We start from the raw sequence: 22,824 nt of genomic DNA on the forward strand, positions 1-22,824 counted from the left end.
AGAACTTCTGTAGTGGAATGGAAAATAGATGAGAATTATTGTGTATGTGTGTGTGAGAATTTTGGTTGATAAATTACAGTTGACCCTGAACAACGTGGGTTTGAACTGCACAGGTCCATTTATACGTGGGTTATTTTCAATAGTAAATATTATTGTTACCACATAGTCTGTGGTTGGTTGAATCCACGGATGTGGAATCATGGATATGGAGTATCTGTGGATACAGAGGGCCAACTGTAAATTATGCATGGATTTTTGACTATGAAGAGAGTCGGCACTCCTAACCCCCACCTTGTTCAATGGTCAACCGTGCTTTCTGTTTCTTGCAGGACAGTTTCTTGTGGAGGAACTTTTTAGGAACTCTCATCTCAGATCAACAATGTTTTCTTTTGTTACTTGATTTTGAATCAATTTGGGCAGATTTTTGAAGTCCCTCTCTTTCCGTTGTCCAGCCTCATACATGTAGATCCCTGCAAATGAAAGTAGAAGCAATAAATATCTAGAAAGTTTTTTCTATTTGCCATTTTAGGTATCACCACGAAATTAAATGATGGAAAGACAGTCCCAGAGGGTTCTATTTCAGGTAAACAGAAGGCTACAATGAACACAGAAAATTGACCTCTGTTCATTAGATTCTTCCTTGAGTACAAAAGTGGCTGAAATGTGCAGTGCTTATCCCAATAACTATCTATGTTACATTCAAAAGTTTTCATATTTTCATCCTCTTAGGAGCTACCACTGGAGTATCAATAAATGAAGAAACTGGAAACACATTAGGTGACTATGGTGGGAAGGGGGCCAGAAGAACAAGAAAGCAGAGCATGAATAACCCCTATCTTACTACCATTAAATTCCAGAAGAGGGGTCTCCTATGCTGAGGAATTTGTATCTTTGTTTGATTTGGGAATTAAAACTATGCATAAGAGAACACAAATAATTCACAAGCATTTGAAAAAGCCCAAAAGATGATCAGAGTCCCCCATGGGATGAAAAGTCACCACTTCTCTTTTTGTTGCAGGTACCACAAGGGTAGCTTCTGGCACTACACTTGAACCTAGGAGTTCAAACACAGGTGAGCCAACCAACTGGAGAGAATTCTCCACAGGAAAATCTCTACTAGTAAAGTATCTTTCATGGTGCTGTTATCAAGAAAGTTTTTTCTTAGAATGCTTAACTTTCCTGAATGCTTAACTTTTCTCAGAATGCTAAATCCTCTTCATCTTACTTTTTTTTTTTTTTTTACTTTTCTTCTCTCTTAGAAGCTAGTACACCCTCTGGAGACAGTGGGACCACAGAAACTGGAATATATACATGTCAGCACACAAGCTTCATAACCTCTCCACTTTTCACTTACAATAGCAATAATAGCTAACTCTTTTGAACACTAACTATGTGCCAGGAACTATTCTACAACTTATTATTATTTCTTTTCCCTCACACCAAACTGTGAGGTAAGTACTACTGTTTTCACAGATAAGAAAATCTATGGCTCAGAGATATTAACTAAATTGTGCAAGGTCACACAGCAAATAAACAGCAGATTTCAACTCAGGCCATCTGGCTTCAAGGTCCATCCACTTAGCTATGCTCCTCTGTTACTACTACCACACTATTTCACTAGATTTCTTTGTCACATGTCTAAACTTTTCTTGCACATTAAAATTTCAGTAACATCAATACTTTACCCAGATGAAAATTCAATGGGCAATCAACCCTTCACTGTTCATTCTTCTAGGGGGATCTAGTAGTGAAGTCACTGGCATTCAAACAGATAAGTAAAGGAAACTGCATTTGTTTCACTGACATTGATCCCAGAGAAAGGAATAGTTATCATTGAGACTCCCACAACCACCCAACATTGCACCTTCCCCCCACCAAATTTTTATTGGGATGAAATATTACATTAGAAAAAAATATTAAAAACTCTGGAAAAAGCTATCCCTGAAAACAACATTTTAACATAATAAAGAATTCTGTAGTTTCCTTATTCTATTCTAGAATACGCTCTTCTTATTGTAGGAATAAAATTGACATAATGATACCATTCAATTTTTTTAAAAAACATCTTTATTGGAGTATAATTGCTTTAAAATGTTGTGTTAGTTTCTGCTGTACAACAAAGTGAATCAGCTATATGTATACATATATCCCTATATCCCCTCCCTCTTGTGTCTCCCTCCCAACCTCCCTATCCCACCCCTCTAGGTGGTCACAAAGCACTGAGCTGATCTTCCTGTGCTATGTGGCTGCTTCCCACTAGCTATCTATTTTACATTTGGTAATGTATATATGTCCATGCCACTCTCTCACTTCACCCCAGATTACCCTTCCCCCTCCCCATGTCCTCAAGTCTGTTCTCTACATCTGCATCTTTATTCCTGTCCTGCCCCAAGGTTCTTCAGAACCTTTATATATTCCATATATATGTGTTAGCATATGGCAAATGTTTTCTTCTTTCTGACTTACTTCACTCTGTATGAAAGACTCTAGGTCCATCCACTTCACTACAAATAACTCAATTTCACTTCTTTTTTATGGCTGAGTAATATTCCATTGTATATATGTGCCACATCTTCTTTATCCATCATCTGTCAGTGGACACTTAGGTTGCTTCCATGTCCTGGCTCTTGTAAATAGAGCTGCAATGAACATTGTGGTACATGACTCTTTTTGAATTATGGTTTTCTCAGGGTATATGCCCAGTAGTGGGATTGCTGGGTTGTATGGTAGTTCTATTTTTAGTTTTTTAAGGAACCTCCATACTGTTCTCCATAGTGGCTGTATAAATTAACATTCCCACCAACAGTGCAAGAGGGTTCCCTTTTCTCCATACCCTCTCCAGCATTTATGGTTTGTAGATTTTTTGATGATGGCCATTTTGACTGGTGTGAGGTGATACCTCATTGCAGTTTTGATTTGCATTTCTCTAATGATTAGTGATTTTGAGCATCCTTTCATGTGTTTGTTGGCAATCTGTATATCTTCTTTGGAGAAACGTCTATTTAGTTATTTTGCCCAATTTTGGACTGGGTTGTTTTTTTTTTTTTGATATTGAGCTTCATGAGCTGCTTGTATATTTTGGAGATTAATCCTTTGTCAGTTGCTTCATTTGCAAATATTTTCTCCCATTCTGACGGTTGTCTTTTGGTCTTGTTTATGCTTTCCTTTGCTGTGCAAAAACTTTAAAGTTTTATTAGGTCTCATTTGTTTATTTTTGTTTTTATTTCCATTTCTCTAGGAGGTGGGTCAAAAAGGATCTTGCTGTGATTTATGTCATAGAGTGTTCTGCCTATGTTTTCCTCTATGAGTTTGATAGTTTCTGGCCTTACATTTAGGTCTTTAATCCATTTTGAGTTTATTTTTGTGCATGGTGTTAGGCAGTGTTCCAATTTTATTCTTTTACATGTAGTTGTCCAGTTTTCCCAGCACCACTTACTGAAGAAGCTGTCGTTTCTGAATTCTGTATTCTTGACTCCTTTATCTCTGGGCTTTCTGTCCTGTTCCATTGATCTATATGTCTATTTTTGTGCCAGTACCATACTGTTTTGATTACTGTAGTATATTCTGAAGTCAGGGAGCCTAATTCCTCCACCTCCAGTTTTCTTTCTCAAGATTGCTTTTGTTCTTCACGGTCTTTTGTGTTTTCATACAAACTGTGCAATTTTTTGTTCTAGTTCTGTGAAAAATCGCATTGGTAGTTTGATAGGGATTACACTGTATCTGTAGATTGTTTTGGGCAGTATGGTCTTTTTCACAATGTTGATTCTTCCAGTCCAAGAACATGGTATATCTCTCCATCTGTTTGTACCATCTTTAATTTCTTTCACCAGTGTCTTATAGTTCTCTGCATACAGGTCTTTTTTCTCCTTAGGTAGGCTTATTCCTAGGTATTTTATTCTTTATGTTGCGATGGTAAATGGCAGTGTTTTCTTAATTTCTCTTTCAGATTTTTCATCATTAATGTATAGGAATGCAAGAGATTTCTGTGCATTAATTTTGTATCCTGCTACTTTACCAAATTCATTGATTAGCTCTAGTAGTTTTCTGGTAGCATGTTTAGGATTCTGTATGTATAGTATCACATCATCTGCAAACAGTGACAGTTTTACTTCTTCTTTTCTGATTTGGATTCCTTTTACTACCTTTTCTTCTCTAATTGCTGTGGCTAAAACCTCCAAAACTATGTTGAATAGTAGTGGTGAGAGTGGGCAAACTTGTCTTGTTCCTTATCTTAGTGGAAATGGTTTCAGTTGTTCGCCATTGAGGATGATGTTGGCTGTGGGTTTGTCATATATGGCTTTATTATGTTGAGGTAAGTTCCCTCTATGCCTACTTCCTGGAGGGTTTTTATCATATGTGGGTGATGAATTTTGTCAAAATTTTCTCTGCATCTATTGAGATGACCATATGGTTTTTCTCCTTCAATTTGTTAATATGGTGTATCACATTGATTGATTTGCATATATTGGAGAATCCTTGCATTCCTGGGATAAACCCCATTTGATTATGTTGTATGATCATTTTAATGTGCTGTTGGATTCTGCTTGCTAGTATTTTGTTGGGGAATTTTGTGTCTATGTTCATCAGTGATGTTGGCCTGTAGTTTTCTTTTTTTGTGACATCTTTGTCTGGTTTTGGTATCTGGGTGATGGTGGCCTCGTAGAATGAATTTGGGAGTGTTCCTCCATCTGCTATATTTTGGAAGACTTTGAGAAGCATAGGTTTTAGCTCTTCTCTCACTGTTTGATAGAATTCCCCTGTGAAGCCATCTGGCTATAGCCTTTTGTTTGTTGGAAGATTTTTAATCACAGTTTCAATTTTAGTGCTTGTGATTGTTCTGTTTATATTTTCTATTTCTTCCTGGTTCAGTCTTGGAAGGTTGTTCATTTCTAAGAATTTGTCCATTTCTTCCAGGTTGTCCATTTTATTGGCATATAGTTGCTTGTAGTAATCTCTCAAATACCATTCAATTTTGTTTTCAGGTACTACTGGAGTGTATCGTGGTAGTACCATCTCACCTTGGAGTTCCAACACAGGTGAATCAATGGGGAAACAGGTGCTATAATTTCTTTCTTGGGGCAAGTTCTAGAGCAATAGCACATGATGCCTTTTTATGACTTTCTATTAGATTTCACTACTCTTTACCTTTTCATTCTTAGAAGCTACAACTTTCAGAGAAGGAAGCATAACCAAAGAAAAGGAGGAAGCTTGTATTTATGAAAATTATATCATTTCTTCTGGGATAAACCTTATACTGTAATTCTTAAGAGAGAAGTCCAGAAAGGATTCCCTTTTTGACATTCAAGCTATTACCTGGGTGTGAGATGGAGGCATTATATGTCCATATAATTATAAGTAGGGAAGCAGAGATGATGGAAGTAACTCTGGAAGTTTAGTTCTATTAAATTTTTGATTTTGGATGTTATGAATTTATTCACTTTATACAATTAAATGCATTTAGACAAATATTGTTTTTATTTCTTGTCATTAGGAGCCACCATTGGCACATCTGAGAGGCCAAGTCCTGGAAGTGAAATAGGTAAATATGGGAGAGGCCCAGTGACCTCCGATATTTAACCTTAAGAAGCAAATCATCAAGGCCTGGACATGAGCCAATGTTTTTATTGTTGCCCTGAATTTAAAAATGGAGAATGCACCTACTTTTGACAGGATAACCCCAAGAAGAGTCTTCTACTTTCAAGTCCCAGAGATCTTGTTGGTCATGCTCTTCTCGGGATGTTAAATACATCACTATTGGGATTCTCTGTTTCTCTCTTCTACTTCAGGTACCACTAGTGTAGTCTCTGACACAACAGTTGCATCTGGAAACTCTAACACAGGTAAAACAATAACCTAATGGGGAGTATAAAGAACTTCAGTAATGAGATAGCCTCCTCCCTTCAACTCTTGCACCCAAAAACACACATTCCCTACCATACCCAGTGGATACCACCCAACTTTTCTGAGTACATGAGTCTTCAGTATTTAGTATTTCTTTGTTTCACTTAGGGGCCACAACTTCTTTGGGAAGTGGTGAAACCACCCAGGGTAGAATTAAAATAGGTGAGTAATAACAGTCAAAAATTATTTTTCTCTTCATCTTAAAGTATATCACATTGGCTATAATAAAATTAGGGGTAATTCTATTCTACCTGAATCTCTCTTTGGGTACAAATTGTTAGGATGTTAACTGCCCTATATTTTACCCCGTGTGAATTGCCTTTTTTGTACATTTGTAATAAAATGGCATAATAGAAGCCACACTTAAGGCAAGAAAGTTTCTGATATAATTTGTGCTAAACCAAATAGTACTTTGAAACCCTAGTAAAAGGGAATCATAAATTGATTCTCTCCTCTTGTGATTTCAGTTACCACGAGGGTGACTACTGGCACAACTATCACACCTGGGAATATACAGGAGGAAGGAAAAAATTTATAACTGATAGAAGATATAGTGAGGTCAAATGTTGACAGTTTGGGTTTAAGATGCTCTGAGGTGTCCAGTTAGTATGCTCAGCAGGAGTGATAAATGCGACCAGAACACAGAAGAGAAGCTTGCATTGGAGATAGAGATTTGTCAAGTCATTCACTTACAAATGATATTTGAAACTGTGGATGCTGGTGGGTTTCCTTATGATGGGCATATAGAGTGAGAAGAGAAGACAAATAAACAGAAACATGATTCCTTGAGCTACAAAGGTGGGCAAAGGCAAAGGGACCTGAAAAAGGGAGGAGTTGGGGCTCAACAATTGCCAGTATGGTTAAGTCCAATCCATAAGGCAAAGTTTTGGAGTGCTGGAGACTAGATTGCTCCTAATTTTGGGATTCAGAATGTCAAATCAAACAGGATCAACCAGAATTTGCAGGGGACATATGTGTTTTTAATATTTTGTTTTTCGGAGAGTCTAGCCTTACAATTATAAAACTTTGAAATTAAAAGGGAGAACTGTCTTGAAATAATTAATTAAAATTTCAAGATTCTTGATCCTTTCCATTTTTTAACCTTCAGGAGTCACTAGCATAATTTCAGGGAGCCAATCTACTAGAAGTAAAATGGGTGAAGTTGGGGAAGTTAAAAATATGAAGATGGGAGAGGCACCCAACTCCATGATACTAGTTCTAGAAAAGAAGGATCCCAGAAGACTGGAGTTTACCACAAGAAATGAAACAGATCAATAAAAAAAATGTTTATTTCACCTTTTGGAACAAGGAATCCTAGAGAAGGAATGCATTCTTTTACAGAAACACATGATTTGTCCTAAACCATGATCTCCATCTAATAAGAAAGACATCCCTGCACATTTCCTCCTCTTTATATTCTCTCCCATCCCAGGTACCACTGGGACAGGCTCTAGGACATCCTCACCTGGAAGTTTCAAAACAGGTAAGTCAAATAGTAAAAGGAATTCTCCTTTAAGTGGTCATAGGGAGAAGATCATACACTGCTATATAATTTTCATATTTTCAACCTCTCAAGCTTCTCAATTTTTCCTCCTTTGCTCTTACAGAAGCCACAACTTTTAAAGAATATGTTGGAAACACTGAAGCAGGAATCTCATCAGGTGAGTTTTGCCAGATTTTGGATTCTCAATGATTTTTTCATTTGAATTTACTACATACAGGTTGTGAATGAAAATTAGCATGACTTAAAAATGGTTTCTTTTAATTTAATAGCATATCATAAGGCCAGCCTAGATTAGCTCCCTGGTTTTTTCTAGAGAACATACTATAGATGTAATTTAATTCTCTAAGCACATTCTTTATTTGAAATTTCACTGCTTTTGTTTTGCCAGGCAATAGCCTGGAATCAGTAGGAGTCACCAGTAGCCAAGAAGGTGAATGGAGATCACTATAATAGACACAACTAAATTTGTTAATTAAGGCTTTGGTTGAGATGCCTAATCCTTGATCACAAGTTTAGACAATTTTTTTCTGTTTTTTTTTTTTTTTTTTTTTTTTTGATGCTGGAAAACCAGGGAGTTAAGTCACTAGAAGTAAATCATGTAAATAGAGGACAGATATTCTCTCATTTAATATCAGATTCTAGATGATTCTAGATCTAGAGAAATAAGATCTATGGAGCATGACTTTTCCTCCTATATTTTATTTGACCAAGCAGTTATGAGAAAGTGCACAGGAAAATATGCTAGGCTTAACATTTTGTGCAAGAAAAAATTTTAAACAGTTTTCTACTGCTTCAGAGAAACAGGAACACTTGTCAATACCACACTCTTCTTAGGGTGAGAAAGGCTTTGTGAGGCTTATCCTTCTCTCTTAATACAGGTACCACTGGGATAGCCTCTGGCACAACAGGTATTCCTGGAAGTTCCAACACAGGCAAGTAAATATTTAATATGTGGCTCTAAGTAGCTAAGCCTAGAAAAATAAGAGCCTTTCTCTGGAATTTACTGACTGTTGTAACATCAACACAGCAGTTCTGACTTTAGTCTTCTTTGCCTTTCTTAGGAACTAGCACTGGAGTTGGAATGCAAAAAAGTAAGTGTCAGTGGTTCATATCTGTTGAGTTCTCAGTTACTGACTCCTATGCCTTTGCTTCAACCTAGGGGAATGTTGTAGGTAAAGATAAAGGGCCAGGAAATAGGGTAGAATCTCAGTAGAGAATGTCCTCTTCCAGCCATCTAAGGTTGTCTTCTTGCTCTGAGTTTCTGGGCTCCAACCAGAGCCCCGAGGTAAGTGTGTAAAAGTGCACAAGGGCACACTACTAAAGGGAGGAGTAGAGGCTGAAATCCAGCCAGCATTTCTTCAACAAGTTATAAATCCATGGGGTTTCATCTGCCCAGAGGGTTTTTTTTCTGTTAGTTTGTTTTTACTTCATAAAGTTGCTCTATGGGCTAGCTGCAGCATTGGCCTAGACTTTCATCTGATTTACTTTCTCTTCCTGCTTTTGATCTTTGAGGCTACCTATAGAAGGTATGTCTGATGTGAAATGTCCTTCATTTGACTTTGCAGGCACTGCTGTGATATCAAGCAAAATTACTGGTGTCTCAGAAAGTTCCAGCCAAGGTAATGGAAATGACTGACAGAGTGAAGTTAACATGTTCAATATTCTTCTTCCCTTTAACACCCAATTGTTTCAGAAAATGGATATTTATCTCTATGAATATTAAACTTGAACTGTAAAAGAAAAATTGTACCAAATGGAGTTAAATGGGCAAAAAAGACTTTAAGATTATTAAATAGGAGTCAAGAACATTGCAATAGGTTGAGATTTTGAACTTAACTTTGCTGAAATAAAAGTGGGAGAGTGTTTAAGTGCTGGGGTTAGCTAGTGGGAAAGTACTAGACAGTGTTAGGGGAGAGGTTGGTTTCTGTGATTTGGTGATCTGTGTTTGCTAATTGGTGCTTATAGAATGAAGTTAGGCTCCTACCTTCCCACAGTGACAGGGAGATAGGGGCACTATGTTTCTTTTCTGTTTTTATTGAAGTATAGTTGATTTACAATATTATATTAGTTTCAGGTATACAGCATAGTGCTTCAATATTTTCATAGATTATACTCCATTTAAAATTATTACAAAATAATGACTATATTCCCTGAAAGTATAATATATACTTGTTGTTTACCTATATTATATACAGTAGTTTGTATCTCTTAATCCCTACCTCTATCTTGCCCTTTCCTTCTTCTCTCTCCCCACTAGTATCCATTAGTTTGTTCTCTATATCTGTGAGTCTGTTTCTATTTTGCTATATACATTTGTTTATTTTTTAGGTTCCACATGTAAGTGATAACATACAGTTTCTGTCTTTGTATGACATTTCACTAAACATAATACTCTCTAGGTCCATTCACATTGTTGCAAATGGCAGAATTTCATTCTTTTTATGGCAGAGTAATATTCCATTATATACGCATGCACACATATATACTTACTACATCTTCTTTATCCATTCATCTGTTGATGGACACTTGGGTTGCTTCCCTATGTTGGCTATTGTAAATAGTACTGCTTTGTACATTAGGGTGCATGTATCTTTTTGAATTTGTGTTTTTATTTTGTTTGAATATATATCCAGGAGCAGAATTGTGGGGCCATATGGTAGTTCTAATAGATTAAAGACCTAAATGTAAGACCTAAAACCATAAAATTCCTATAAGAGAACATAGGCAGAACACTCTTTGACATAAATCATAGCAATATTTTTTTGGATCTGTCTCCAAAAGCAAAGGAAATAAAAACAAAAATAGGCAAATGATTTTCTCCAGAAGCATTCCCGGTTACAAATTACCTCCCTCCTATCTCCTCAGGCTCTCTCCTTGCAGCCAACAGCAGTCCTCCCCCCAGGTTTGCTCTCCAATCCCCACATTCAGCTCTCAGCCCCCATGTGTACCGGCAGACACACGTCCCAGATTGGGGCATGCAGGGTTATGGTGCGGACTGTCTGTGTAGGTGTCACTGTGTCCTGTCTGCCACACACCCTCCTTCAACAGCCTCAGATGCTCCCTTTCTGTCCCAACTGATTTCCCTGTCAGTGAGGGGTTTTCCCCAGATGTGGGAGCCTCTCCTGTGCTTCAGCTCCCCACCAGGGGCACAGATCCCATCCTGCTTCCTCTCCTTTTCTTTTTCCCTTCTTTCTTTCATCCTACCCTGTTATGCGGGGATCTTTCTTGTCCTTTCCGGTGTCCAAGGTCTTCTGCTAGTGTTCAGCTGGTGTTCTGTGAGAATTGTTCCATCTGTAGATATACTACTGATGCATTTGTGGAGAGAGATGAACTCTCCATCCTCCTATTCCCCCACCATCTTGGTCAGAATGGCCATCATCAAAAATTCTACAAACAATAAATGCTGGGGATGGTGTGGAGAAAAGGGAACCCTCACGCATTGTTGGTGGGAATGCAAATTGATACAGCCACTATGGAGAACAGTATGGGGGTTGCTTAAAAAGCTAAAAATAGAACTACCATATGACCCAGCAATCCCACTACTGGGCGTATACCCAGAGAAAACCATAATTCAAAAAGACTCATGCACCCCAATGTTCACTGCAGCACTATTTACAATAGCCAGGACATGGAAACAACCTAAGTGTCCATCGACAGATGAATGAATAAAGATGTGGTACATATATACAATGGAATATTACTCAGCCATAAAAAGGAACAAAATTGGGTCATTTGTAGAGACATAGATGGACCATGAAAGAGTCAAAAAGAGAAAAACAAGTGTCATATATTAACGCATATATGTGGAATCTGAAAAAGTCGGTATAGATGATCTTATTTACAAAGCAGAAATAGACACACAGGTGTAGAGAACAAAAGTATGGATACCAAGGGGAAAGGGGTGGTGGTGGGATGAACTGGGAGATTGGGGTTGACATATATACACTATTGATACTATGTATAAAATAGATAACTAATGAGAACTTACTGTATAGCACAGGGAACTCTACTCAATGCTCTGTGGTGACCTAAATGAGAAGGAAATCCAGAAAAGATGGGGATATATATATATATATATATATATATATATATATATATATATATATATATATATATACACATATAGTTGATTCACTTTGCTGTACAGTATAAACTAAAATAATATTGTGAAGCAACTACACACCAATAAAAAAAATAAGCAAATGAGACCTAATTAAATTTAAAAGCTTTTGCACAGCAAAGGAAACCATCAACAAACAAAAGACAACCTCCTGAATAAGAGACAATATTTACAAATGATATGACTGACAAGGGGTTAATATCCAAAATATATAAACAACTCCTACAACCCTCCCCAAAAAACTAATATGGGAGAACCAGGAAACCAGGATATAGGAAGCAAAATAGTTAAGTGTGAAAATAGTTTTTGTCATTAAGAGAAGGGGGCCCTTAAATGATAAGGCTACCAGGGTCATAGGAAAATACTCAATTCTTCTTTGAGCCAGGAGTTTCTATGTTAGGGCCTGTTTCAATGGCAGGAGCATGAACCAGCATTAGTAGGTGTACTAATACACTCCAGGTGCTTTGAGACTCTTATTCTTTGTGAAGATGTCTTCAGACACACTCTTCTGAGACCAGAAAAAGTTCACTGCTCTTTCCCTATTCATTTTAGTTACCTCCAAGGAAACATCTGAAACAACCAGTGCTCCTGTAATTTCTACCACAGGTAGGTCAAATAATAATAAATGAACTTTGCTTGGTGGCATCTTAGAAGACAGGGCAGCTTACCTGAAGTTAAACTCTAGCTTTTTTATCCCTCTACTCACCACGTTTGTGCCTCTCTTAGCAGTCACTGCTTCCACAGGAGTCAAGGAAACCTCTGGAACTGGAATGCAAACAGATGAATGCTAGCAATACAGACCCTTCAATGATCAGTGTGCCTGTGATTATATATGAGGAGTTGAGTTTGGAGGAGAGGAGTGGTGGGAAAGAAACAGCAAAGAAAGGCCAGGAAGATTATCCTACATTTCCTTTTGGAGTATGACTTTGAAGTTCAACTAGGGATTTGTTTTTTCCTCCAGGATTTTTTTGGGTTAGGCTTTTAGCAGAACACCTCACTGGAAGACTTAGTTATGACCTTGAAATCTCTGAGAATGGGATTATGAAATTGCATTCCTGAAATTTTAAATATTTCCCTCCGCAGGCTCCACCTCAGTGTCAAATGGAATCACAACAAGCCCCAAAGTGTCCTACCCAGGTAAAATGAAATGACCCAAATGCACTGGAATGAATTGTCTCTTCCACACGAAGCTTTCCTTAATCGTGAATGTGTGTGATCATTTGTGCGTGCATGCATACACACAGAAACTTGATATGTGTACATGATATCTAATAAATAAAATGACAGCATTATCCTTTTACAGAAACCACTGTAGTAGCAACAGGAGATCAAGAAAATGAAAATAAAACAGGTCAGTATGGGAAAAGTACTGATTTTTTTTGTTATTCAACTAACACTTCTTTAATACCTTACATGTACTAGACTCTGTAGCAGCCCTTGCCATTTTATTATTTTGTGTGTGTGTGTGGGGAAGAGATTATTTTTTTTAATATAAATTTATTTATTTATTTGTTTTTATTTTTGGCTGTCCTGGGTCTTCGTTGCTGAGTGCAGGCTTTCTCTAGTTGCGGCAAGCAGGGCCTACTCTGTGTTGTGGTGCATGGGCGTCTCATTGCGGTGGCTTCTCTTGTTGCGGAGCACGGGCTCTAGGTGCATGGGCTTCAGTAGTTGCAGCATGAAGGCTCAGTAGTTGTGGCACATGGGCTTAGTTGCTCTGCAGCATGTGGGATCTTCTAAGACCAGGGCTCAAACCCCTGTCCCCTTCATTGGCAGGCGGGTTCTTAACCACTGTGCCACCAAGGAAGCCTGGAAGAGATTATTATCTACACAGATACTATCGTTATAGTGTATTTAATGCTTCTCAAACATGTGCACAGCAATTATGGTCCTGGGAGTGCACTGAGACTGTTAATTTCTGTTTATTAGTTGGTAGGGTTGAATGAAGGCATTAGGGAAGAGATCATTGATTTCAATATTGGCTAGGGTGAGGAGGGAATTCCTGTCAAATGGCACTTAAAAAGACAACGACTTTAGACAGCATGAGTGACTTCAGGAATCAACCAGGTATTGGTAATATTTGTATGAGGTTCAGGGAAGAAATGAGATTAGATAGGTAAGCAAAGGAATGTTTATGAAGGACCTTATTTCCAAACTTAAATGAGACTTTATCCTTACAATAAATGGGGTCTCCTTAAAGATTTTGTTAAGAGAATGATATGATCAGATAGGTCTTAGAAAAATTGCTCTGATAGCAATGTGGAGCATATGAGATTGTATCTTATTCCTCCCGTTACAAATTTTTTCAATGAACTGGGAATTCTGGGTAGGGAAAATTTTCTGCTATATTTATGCCTAAACACAATTTCTCTCTGCTGTTGCTGGTTTCTGGTAATCTGTTAAGCATTTATAATTGAGAATTAGCCTAGTGTCCCCTTAATAAAGAGAAATATTTTATGCCCCAAACTTGCACATATTTAATTATTTTCTGTTTTTCTGTACCTATTATTTGTTGGGGTCCTTTTACTCAAACATAAAGAAACTTTAAGTTCTTCTCAAATATTCTGTTATTTCTAGTTCAGCCTTCTGCTTGGTAGAGAGAATAAAAATATTAATCTGAATTTTAGCAGTTTGGAAATAGAATTTGCAATTGGAGTGGATTGTTAGGTTGATGAAACTTTGTGATAAGTGAAGCCTCACAAAAAATAGTAAGCAGTTTAAAGCATTTTGTGGGAGTGGAGACAGAACAAGATTAAAATATTGTAAGACAAAAAGAGGATAAAAATTCTTAAAGGATTAAAACCAGGCAACTAATAATACTTATATCTTTTCTATATCTGAGTTATCCTTTTCCTTGTTTGATTATACATTTTATTGTCCTATTTATCAGAACTGTCTTCTGAGAAATTTTGAAGAGAAGTTTACCTTGATTCTCATTCTGCCTTTTGATTCTCATATTTTCCTCCCATTAAAATTTGAAATCTAAAGGAAACACTTTCTAATGGTGGAATATCAAATGCCATGAGGAGTAGAAAGGGAAGATTGATGGCAATATGTCTGTTTGTAAAACTAGCAATGTGGTCAAGTGCTTTCAGTGATTAGAAAACTATATTTATTCCAAACCTATTCCAGTAACTTTAGAGATTAATATGAGGTGTCTGTTTTTACACAGGATGTCCAGTATCACTTCCACCGCCTCCAGGTAAGCTTACCTCCACTTGAAAATCAATCATCCTACATTAATGGTTTTTCTTGTAAATCAAATTTCAGAGGTCATGCCAATGAAAGTCACTAGCTATGGAAGTGTGATAAAATAGGAAAACTTGAAGTGTATGAATTTAGCTTTTATTCACCAAATAAATAGTGAGTGATAGTTTGTTTTGTCACACACAAACTAATAAAGCCAAACCAAACAAATGCATCTTGTCACTTAGTCAAAATAGAGTTTACTAAATAAAGTGTTTCATGTAACTATATGATACCTTGATCAAAATATTGCTACTCGATAGTATTTTTGAAGCTAAATAATTCCAGCTTTTATTGAGGACTGAATTTTAGCAAGAAAAATTAGGCATAACCAGAGTTCAATACTTTTAGAGGATTTTGAGTTCCTCTAAAATTATCAAGCCAATGTGATGTGCTTTGTACAAAGTGGCAAAAGTTACCAAAAAAATCATTCTCTGATCTTAGGATATAGTGGGAGAAGGGAGATTTTCAAAGAAACATAGGTAATTTTCATATAAGGCTGAAAATAAATTTCACAGTGAAATATGTGACCTATGTATTATATAGAGAGCACATGTTATGTGTCACACATATTACATATATTGTATACTTTGGAAGGATTCTCGTGTATTTCATTAGAGAATTGGAATTTGAGAACAATAAGTAGGCTATTTCAGGGTATGTAAATGAAAGAAGTGAGACAAGGTCAAGATGATAGATTGGAGACATATTATGGCAACCTCAGAAGGCAGAATGCTAAAATAAAGTATTTAGTTTACAAGACTGTAAGGGGTATCAGAAGTTCTTAATTGAAGCAATGATGAGATGAAAAGTAGGCTTTAGAAAAACTGTTCTACCTATGACACAGACAATTGACTGGATCAGAAAGAAGACTGAGTCAGACTTCCCCAAAAAAGCCAGATTCTGCTAGGTCAAAGATACTAAGATCCTGCTTAAGGATATGGGGTGGGGGAAGGATAAGCTGGGACAAAGTGAGAGAGTGGCATGGACATATATACACTACCAAACATAAAATAGAGAGCTAGTGGGAAGCAGTCGCATAGCACAGGGAGATCAGCTCAGTGCTTTGTGACCACCTAGAGTGGTGGGATAGGGAGGGTGGGGGGGGAGGGAGATGCAAGAGGGAAGAGATATGGGGATATCTGTATATGTATAACTGAATCACTTTGTTATAAAGCAGAAACTAACACACCATTGTAAAGCAATTATACTCCAGTAAAGATGTTAAAAAAAAAAGATACTAAGGTCCTGGAGTAGTATTGTAACAAGTAAAATCAGGAAAGGAAGGGATTCAAGTGAGGATAAAGATACAAGATTTTGCAATTTGTTCAATGCCAAATGATGGAAAGGAAATAATCAAGATGACTTCTAAGTTTTAAGCTTAAGTATTTGAAAGCATAGTTCAGCCCGTAACAGGAGGTGGCCAGCTTAGATGAAAAACTGGTTTTAGGGGAAAAATGATTCAATCTATTTTGTGCACATTTTGTGCACGTGTCTGAGTTTCTTTTAAATCTGCCGAGGTGCTGTTTATTAGGCCAAGGGAGATCTGGGTCCGTAGCTCACAAGAGATGTTTACACAGGAGCTAGAAGTTTGAGAGTCATCCACTTGATGTTACAGTAGATACTGTAAAGATGGAGGAAGGTACCAGTGGGAAGAATAGAGACAAAATGAGAGGGAGGAGGAAGTGCTGCTAACAGGAATTTCAGAGTGTTCAATCTGAAGGAAGAATGTTTCCAAGGTGAGAGGTAAAAAAATGTCAGCTATTGTAGGGAACTTGAAAAGCTGAGAAAGAGTGCTTGGGACTGGTAATTATGAGGTCTTGGTGACTTTTAGGATTGTGGAGACAGAAGTCAGAAAGTGAAACAATAAGTAAAACAGTATCCATAAGATTTATTGACCACTGACAGGAGAGGTCAAGAATTATCCTTTCTGAGGATTGTAAAAATAGGAACTATATATATGCTTGCTAAAGACAGTTTGCTCAGAGTAGGGGGAGGTGATTTATCCACCTTAAAGCACCTTACAATCCTTCATAATTCTGTATCTCTGAAATACTAGTGCCAATTCAGTATTGGTCAACCTGGTGGTTATTACAGATAATTGACTGTTATAATTTGCCGAATTTAATTAGCATTTGTCATTTCATGTTAACAGTTTGTCATGGTCCACTAGGAGAAAAGAAGTCTGTAAGTACACAGTTTGTCTCTACTTTAATCCAAATTTGCTGTCATTCCTGTATTCAAATAGAAGTCTGAACTTGGTTTGTTTTTGTAGCCTGGAGACATATGGACTGCCAATTGCCACAGGTGCACCTGTACAAATGCAAAGACCGTAGACTGTAAACCCAAGGAGTGTCCTTCTCCACCCACATGCAAAACTGAAGAGAGGCTTGTAAAGTTCAAAGCTAATGATACCTGTTGTGAAATCGGGTACTGTGGTATGTATCCATAATACATTACTTGAATTGAATAGTTGTTTACTTATTCACGCATTCAAGAGATATTTATTGAGCTACTAATATGAGTCAAATGCTTGATGGGTGTGATAAATAAAGCAGAATCAATACTTGTCCTCTTAAAGCTTACTATCTTTGGAACAGGGGAAACCCAGTTAAGAACGTAATCAGTAGGTTAAAAGGAGATGATGGTGTTATGGGAAGAAACATTATAGTGTTTCCTTATTGGTTGGTAAATATGATCTCATATACAATTTCTGTTTTGTAAATAAAAAATTATAATATTTATCTTAGGGTAAAATATGTACTTATTTTTCAGAACCAAGAACATGTTTATTTAAGAATATCGACTATGCGGTAAGGTCATTTCTACTTTAAAATACTTTTATTAATATAATTATGAATAAATGCAGGCTCTTTCGGCTAATATGAAAAAATCATAGATAATGGTGGAGTGGAATTTATTTCTTTCCCATATTCCTTTCAAAAGAAAGGTCAAATGCAATATCCACTATAACTTGCTTCAAAAGGGGGCAATATACTTGATCATTAACCTAGCAATGGAGCTTCTGAACAAAATTTCCCATGGGTCTCACCAAATGGAGAAGACATACAATGTTCAAATCAGTGAAGAGAGTTAAACTGTAATTATAATCAGAAAGATCAGATGGTGGAACAGTCAGAGATCAAATACGAAAACCCAAAAGACTAGAGCTCTACTATAGGGATATAGCAACACAGTATATTCAGGGCTGGATTTGACAATTGATTTGACATATTGAAAAGTAATTTAACTTTCTAGGAAAAGTATCACAAAGCCATAAAAACCAGATGATTCTCAAACTGATATTAATAAATTTGAACTGGTGATACTAAATATTACAACAATCTAAATATAAAATAAAATATGTGGTATGTTAGGAAATACATAAAACAGAGCCTATAATTTAATAATAATTTAATTTGATATAACTCATTTATTACACTCACATTTCTACCTGGGCTTCTTAAATTTTAGTTTCCAAAAGTTATCTGACTTGAGAATCTATGACAGTTTTGAAATATAAAATGAGACGATGTTTAAAGAACAAAGAAAAGTTTTACCTCTAATCATTTTTATGCAAAATAGTTGAAATAATAAAATTTCAGTTTACCAGAAAGTTTACTTGTGGTTTGAGGGCCTGATATAAATGGAATTTCCCCAAACTGATGTTTGAATTTTAAACATAAAGTAATTATAAAGCAATCTAGAGAGCTTTAAAAGCACAGGAACACAAGGAAAGATAGAAAATATCTTTTGGGACTTTTCTTTAAAATCCTTGAAAAATATAATAGAGCTACTATAGATGAATCTTAATTTGAGGATTGAGAATCTTGACACATTCTGTGCTCTCAGTGAAGACCTTTGATTTATTCATGGAAGTAGAAGACTTTAATCACCTTTTCTTAAATATTAATTTAATGGCTGGAATTGCCTCTGGAAATTCACTAAACATTATAAATTTGAAAAAAGAATTACAGGTTTTATTGTCAACCTGAAAAATAAATCAAGATGAATACTCATTTGTTCTGTCCCCCTCCCTACCTCCCAGGTTGGTGCTTCATTTGGTGACCCCAGCAACCCATGTGTCTCCTACTTCTGCCACAGCACAGGTTTCGTTGCGGTGGTACAAGACTGCCCAAACCAGACTTGGTGTGCAGAAGTAAGTCATCTTCTTAAGCAGTGAACAACAAGGTTCACTTCTCATGTTAAATATAAACGCAACCTGTCTTCTTCCTATTTGGAAAAGTTTGTGCCTGGACAATAGTTATACATCTCCTGTAGATTCCATTCCAGTTATGTCATACACATTTTATTGCCAAGTATACTTTTCATATCAAATATATATTTTCAGGTTCTATAAAACTTAATCTAGTGCTAGTCTAGAAGTAAGTTACTGTAGAAAGCATGTTGCTGCTTTTGAAACAAACAAAAAACTGTTATTTTCAAGGTTCATGGATTCAGCTTAATCATTTTCTGTAACAGAACATATTTTTTTAATATAATCACATAAATACGTACTGTTCAGATCTCTCTTTGTGCCACAATTTTTATCCCCTGAAAATATGGTGAGGGTTTTGTATTAATGAATGCTTAAGTTTAAATTACTAAGGAAGGTTTAAATTTAACTATTTTTTCTTTCTGAAGCTATAATTGATAATATAGTTTAAAGTTTTATTTTAGAACTCCAATGTTGGCTTTCAACATTTACTGAGTTTTTACTTTGAGACATTGATAAGTTTGAGGGTATAATAATTTATAAGACGAAAATCCTGCCCATGAGAAACTTAGTGTCAAGTAGTAATGTTATTGTGAAAGTATTTTTTTTCAATTCAAATAGGGAGGAGTAACTTTTTATTTTTTGGTATTTTATTTTAAAGAAGAACTTAAACATTGTTTTTGCCTTTCTGACTACTGTTGAAAAAATTTGGTGTCAGTAGTCTCATTTTTATTGCTATACTCTCTCGTCTGTGCTGACTGGATCTGAGATCAGCGTGTCTATCTGTTCCATTTCCCCCTTTGTGATGCTATTTCAATATGTTAACAATGTTATATTATTTATAGGAAAATACAGAGGTTTTTCAGCCTGTTTCTTTTTCTCATACCCCTATAGGAAGCCAGAGTCTATGATTCAAATAACTGCTGCTATACATGTAAGTAAAATCAAGTTCCACATACGGAGGAAATGTAAACTGTTGACAAAGATTTAGTGTTTCTTTAAAACAAAATGGCAGATCATTAATAGAAAGTCTCCTGTGTTTTTAACACAACAGGTAATCTAACCATATGCATACAATTAATTACACAAACAATTAATACAAAGTATTATATTTTCTCACGCATGTTGGTTGCAGCATTCTTCCCGGTAAAAACCAGTGATGTTTACAAGGGAGAAAATTTAATTTTCATGGACAAAAATTAGTTTGCTCTCCTAACATCAGTAGGTTATGTTGTAAATTGTTGTATTAGATCATAAGGATGATCAGCAATGAGAAAATGGATATCAGAAACAACCATCTCTCTGTCTTTTCTTCCTTCCCTCTTTCTACCTTCCTCCTTCTACCTTCTTCCCTTCCTCCTCCTTCTTTTATTCTTTCTTCTCCTATGATAGTAATAATAGAATAATAATAACATTTATTGAGTATTAACGAGGTACCTTGTTCTGGATGCTGAGACAGTTAATCCCTTTCAATAACATTGTGAAGTATTTGTTGTTATTATTCTCTACTTTATGGTTAAGAAAACTGAGACTTAGAAATTGTTAATGTTGAACCTCATTTTTGATTCTGTTATCCTAGGTAAAACTAATTGCAGATCTTCACCTGTGAATGTGACTGTTAACTACAATGGTTGCAAGAAAAAAGTTGAGATGGCAAGATGCACAGGGGAATGCAAAAAGACTCTCAGGTAAGTTTTTCCTTGAATGTATACTGTGCATTAATTTTGGAACACTGTGGAGAAAATTAAGCGTTTAAAACATTACATGGACAAATGTTTACATGAGAGCTAATGATCAGGACCTGATTAAAATGAAAATATTAATATCTGCAAATCAAAATAAACATTTTAAATAGTAATTAATCATTTTGAAGTAGTTTTCTAAATAAGTCAAACGTAATACATTTATGACAAATGTATTTATTTTCATATAGTGATTACAGAGATTACTTAAGCAAATACTCTTGCTAAAAAGTGATTTTTTAAAAAGTTGCTTACATTTTAGACATAACATATATTACATATTTTTCCTTTTGTACACTTTTACATGTAGATTAATATATGGAGAATAATAATTTGATATTAATTGTATATTTAAAAACTTTTGTTTATATTTTTTGCACCATAATGCTCTAATTATGAAATGGTAAATCTCTCCATTTTGGACTTTTTTCATTTTCTTTTTTTTTTGGTCTTACATACCAATTTTAATGAATCCATACCAGAAGTTTACAGTAAAGGGGGAAATGCAAGGTGTAGGGAAAGAATAAGTTGGTTGGAAGACTTGCTAAATCACTTAGACAATTAGAATTTGAGCATTGATGTCAATTTATTTCAGAAGACATTCTGAAATTATTTATTACCTAATTTTCTTTTTTTTTAGGTATGATTATAATAAATTTCAGTTGAAAAATTCATGCCTTTGCTGCCAAGAAGAAAACTATGAGTTCAGAGAAATTGTTCTTGACTGTCCTGATGGCGATACAATACCTTACAGATACAGGCACATCACGACGTGTTCCTGCTTAGACATGTGCCAACAATCTATGACCTCAACAGTCAGTTAATAGTAAATAGCATTACCTTTCCAGTTGTAACAGACCAGGTATTTATTTTGTACATGAACAAAAATAATGACTTAAATAATGAGAATAACTAAACATTTTATGTCACTCAAAATGTGAGTTGCCATTATGAGTCATTTTGTTCTTTTATTGACTGGATCTGAAAAATAAATACAACTTTTCAAGCAATTAGGGAACATGTGTATTTATTTGGTAGCAATGAGAATTCTAGAAGTCAAGGAGAAACTGAGTCATATCATGGCTCTCCAGTGTACTCACCTTCTACTCTTCATCTGGATGAGGCCATTTTCCTGTTTTGTTCCTTCCCTTCACAGCTAAACTTATGAAAATGTAAATTTTGTTCATCACCCCTTTCATTCTATGACAACTCCCTCTGCTGAGAACACCCATGGCCTTCTTATGATTTTTTTCTGTAGGATCTGATATCATTTTCACTCTTCCTTTCTTGAAACATTTTCCTTGCTGTTTCTGTGACATCATTTTAAATTAGTACTTCTACATTCTGTGGACACCTTCACTTTTGCCAGTCTTTTAAATCTCAGTTCTCCAAAGTTGTATCCTGTTCCTCTTCTCATTTTACTGAGGCTTCTTAGACAATTTCACTAACATAGGCAGATGTGTTTATACATAGAGGACCTCCAATCTATATCTCCAACCCCAAACTCTTCTTTGAATTACATTGCTAGAACTACATTGATAGAACTCTGAATTTACATCTCTAACTGGACATTCTGTAGGTACCACAAATTAAGCAAGACCAAAACTAAATTAATGTCACTCCCCCAACCCACTCTTTTACTTGTATTTTGCATATCATTGAGGTAGTTAGCTAGAAGAAGTTGAGGTTCAATAATATCATGACTGTCATCTTCAGCACATTCTACACTTTGCTGCCTCACACTCATACCCTTCTTCCTATACGTATATTTCCAAATGTGTCTTGCACAACATTGTTTACATATGCAAAACATGCATAGTTACTAGCACTCTTATTCCCTTCCCAAACCCAATTTATCATAATCCACTTCTGTACTACTCACCTTTTTATATGACTTGGATTATTGGTACATTTAACTACCATCAAACACTGTATGTCCAATGGTGGGTGAAGAAACTAGGTTTCTTGGTAACTAGGATCTTGGTAACTGCCAACAAAAGGTGAATAATAACTAAATACAGGTGGATATTACAGGTACTTTTAAATTTGGTCCCAAGGCCTTCGGCTTTCCTCCATGTCTTGTCACTGGTTCCAGGTT

General features: G+C 35.9%; 1 protein-coding gene across 1 annotated transcript in view; it reads left to right on the plus strand.

Annotated features, from left to right (window-relative positions):
• LOC132434276 (mucin-19) overlaps nucleotides 1–21,550 on the plus strand; it is a 101,536-nt gene extending 79,986 nt beyond the window's left edge. The window contains exons 56-79 of the mRNA XM_060025956.2: nucleotides 530–583; nucleotides 730–777; nucleotides 1,019–1,072; nucleotides 4,983–5,036; nucleotides 5,492–5,539; nucleotides 5,787–5,840; nucleotides 6,010–6,063; nucleotides 6,369–6,428; nucleotides 7,010–7,057; nucleotides 7,334–7,384; nucleotides 7,794–7,835; nucleotides 8,971–9,024; nucleotides 12,078–12,131; nucleotides 12,255–12,302; nucleotides 12,606–12,662; nucleotides 12,829–12,876; nucleotides 14,695–14,724; nucleotides 16,924–16,955; nucleotides 17,044–17,206; nucleotides 17,544–17,581; nucleotides 18,817–18,931; nucleotides 19,883–19,918; nucleotides 20,564–20,672; nucleotides 21,367–21,550. Of these exons, the coding sequence (XP_059881939.2) occupies nucleotides 530–583; nucleotides 730–777; nucleotides 1,019–1,072; nucleotides 4,983–5,036; nucleotides 5,492–5,539; nucleotides 5,787–5,840; nucleotides 6,010–6,063; nucleotides 6,369–6,428; nucleotides 7,010–7,057; nucleotides 7,334–7,384; nucleotides 7,794–7,835; nucleotides 8,971–9,024; nucleotides 12,078–12,131; nucleotides 12,255–12,302; nucleotides 12,606–12,662; nucleotides 12,829–12,876; nucleotides 14,695–14,724; nucleotides 16,924–16,955; nucleotides 17,044–17,206; nucleotides 17,544–17,581; nucleotides 18,817–18,931; nucleotides 19,883–19,918; nucleotides 20,564–20,672; nucleotides 21,367–21,550 (1,535 nt within the window). The remainder of the gene's footprint in view (nucleotides 1–529; nucleotides 584–729; nucleotides 778–1,018; nucleotides 1,073–4,982; nucleotides 5,037–5,491; nucleotides 5,540–5,786; nucleotides 5,841–6,009; nucleotides 6,064–6,368; nucleotides 6,429–7,009; nucleotides 7,058–7,333; nucleotides 7,385–7,793; nucleotides 7,836–8,970; nucleotides 9,025–12,077; nucleotides 12,132–12,254; nucleotides 12,303–12,605; nucleotides 12,663–12,828; nucleotides 12,877–14,694; nucleotides 14,725–16,923; nucleotides 16,956–17,043; nucleotides 17,207–17,543; nucleotides 17,582–18,816; nucleotides 18,932–19,882; nucleotides 19,919–20,563; nucleotides 20,673–21,366) is intronic.
• Nucleotides 21,551–22,824: the final 1,274 nt, after the last annotated feature.

This window comes from Delphinus delphis, chromosome 11 (assembly GCF_949987515.2).
Source record: "Delphinus delphis chromosome 11, mDelDel1.2, whole genome shotgun sequence".
Classification (NCBI taxonomy): domain Eukaryota; kingdom Metazoa; phylum Chordata; class Mammalia; order Artiodactyla; family Delphinidae; genus Delphinus; species Delphinus delphis.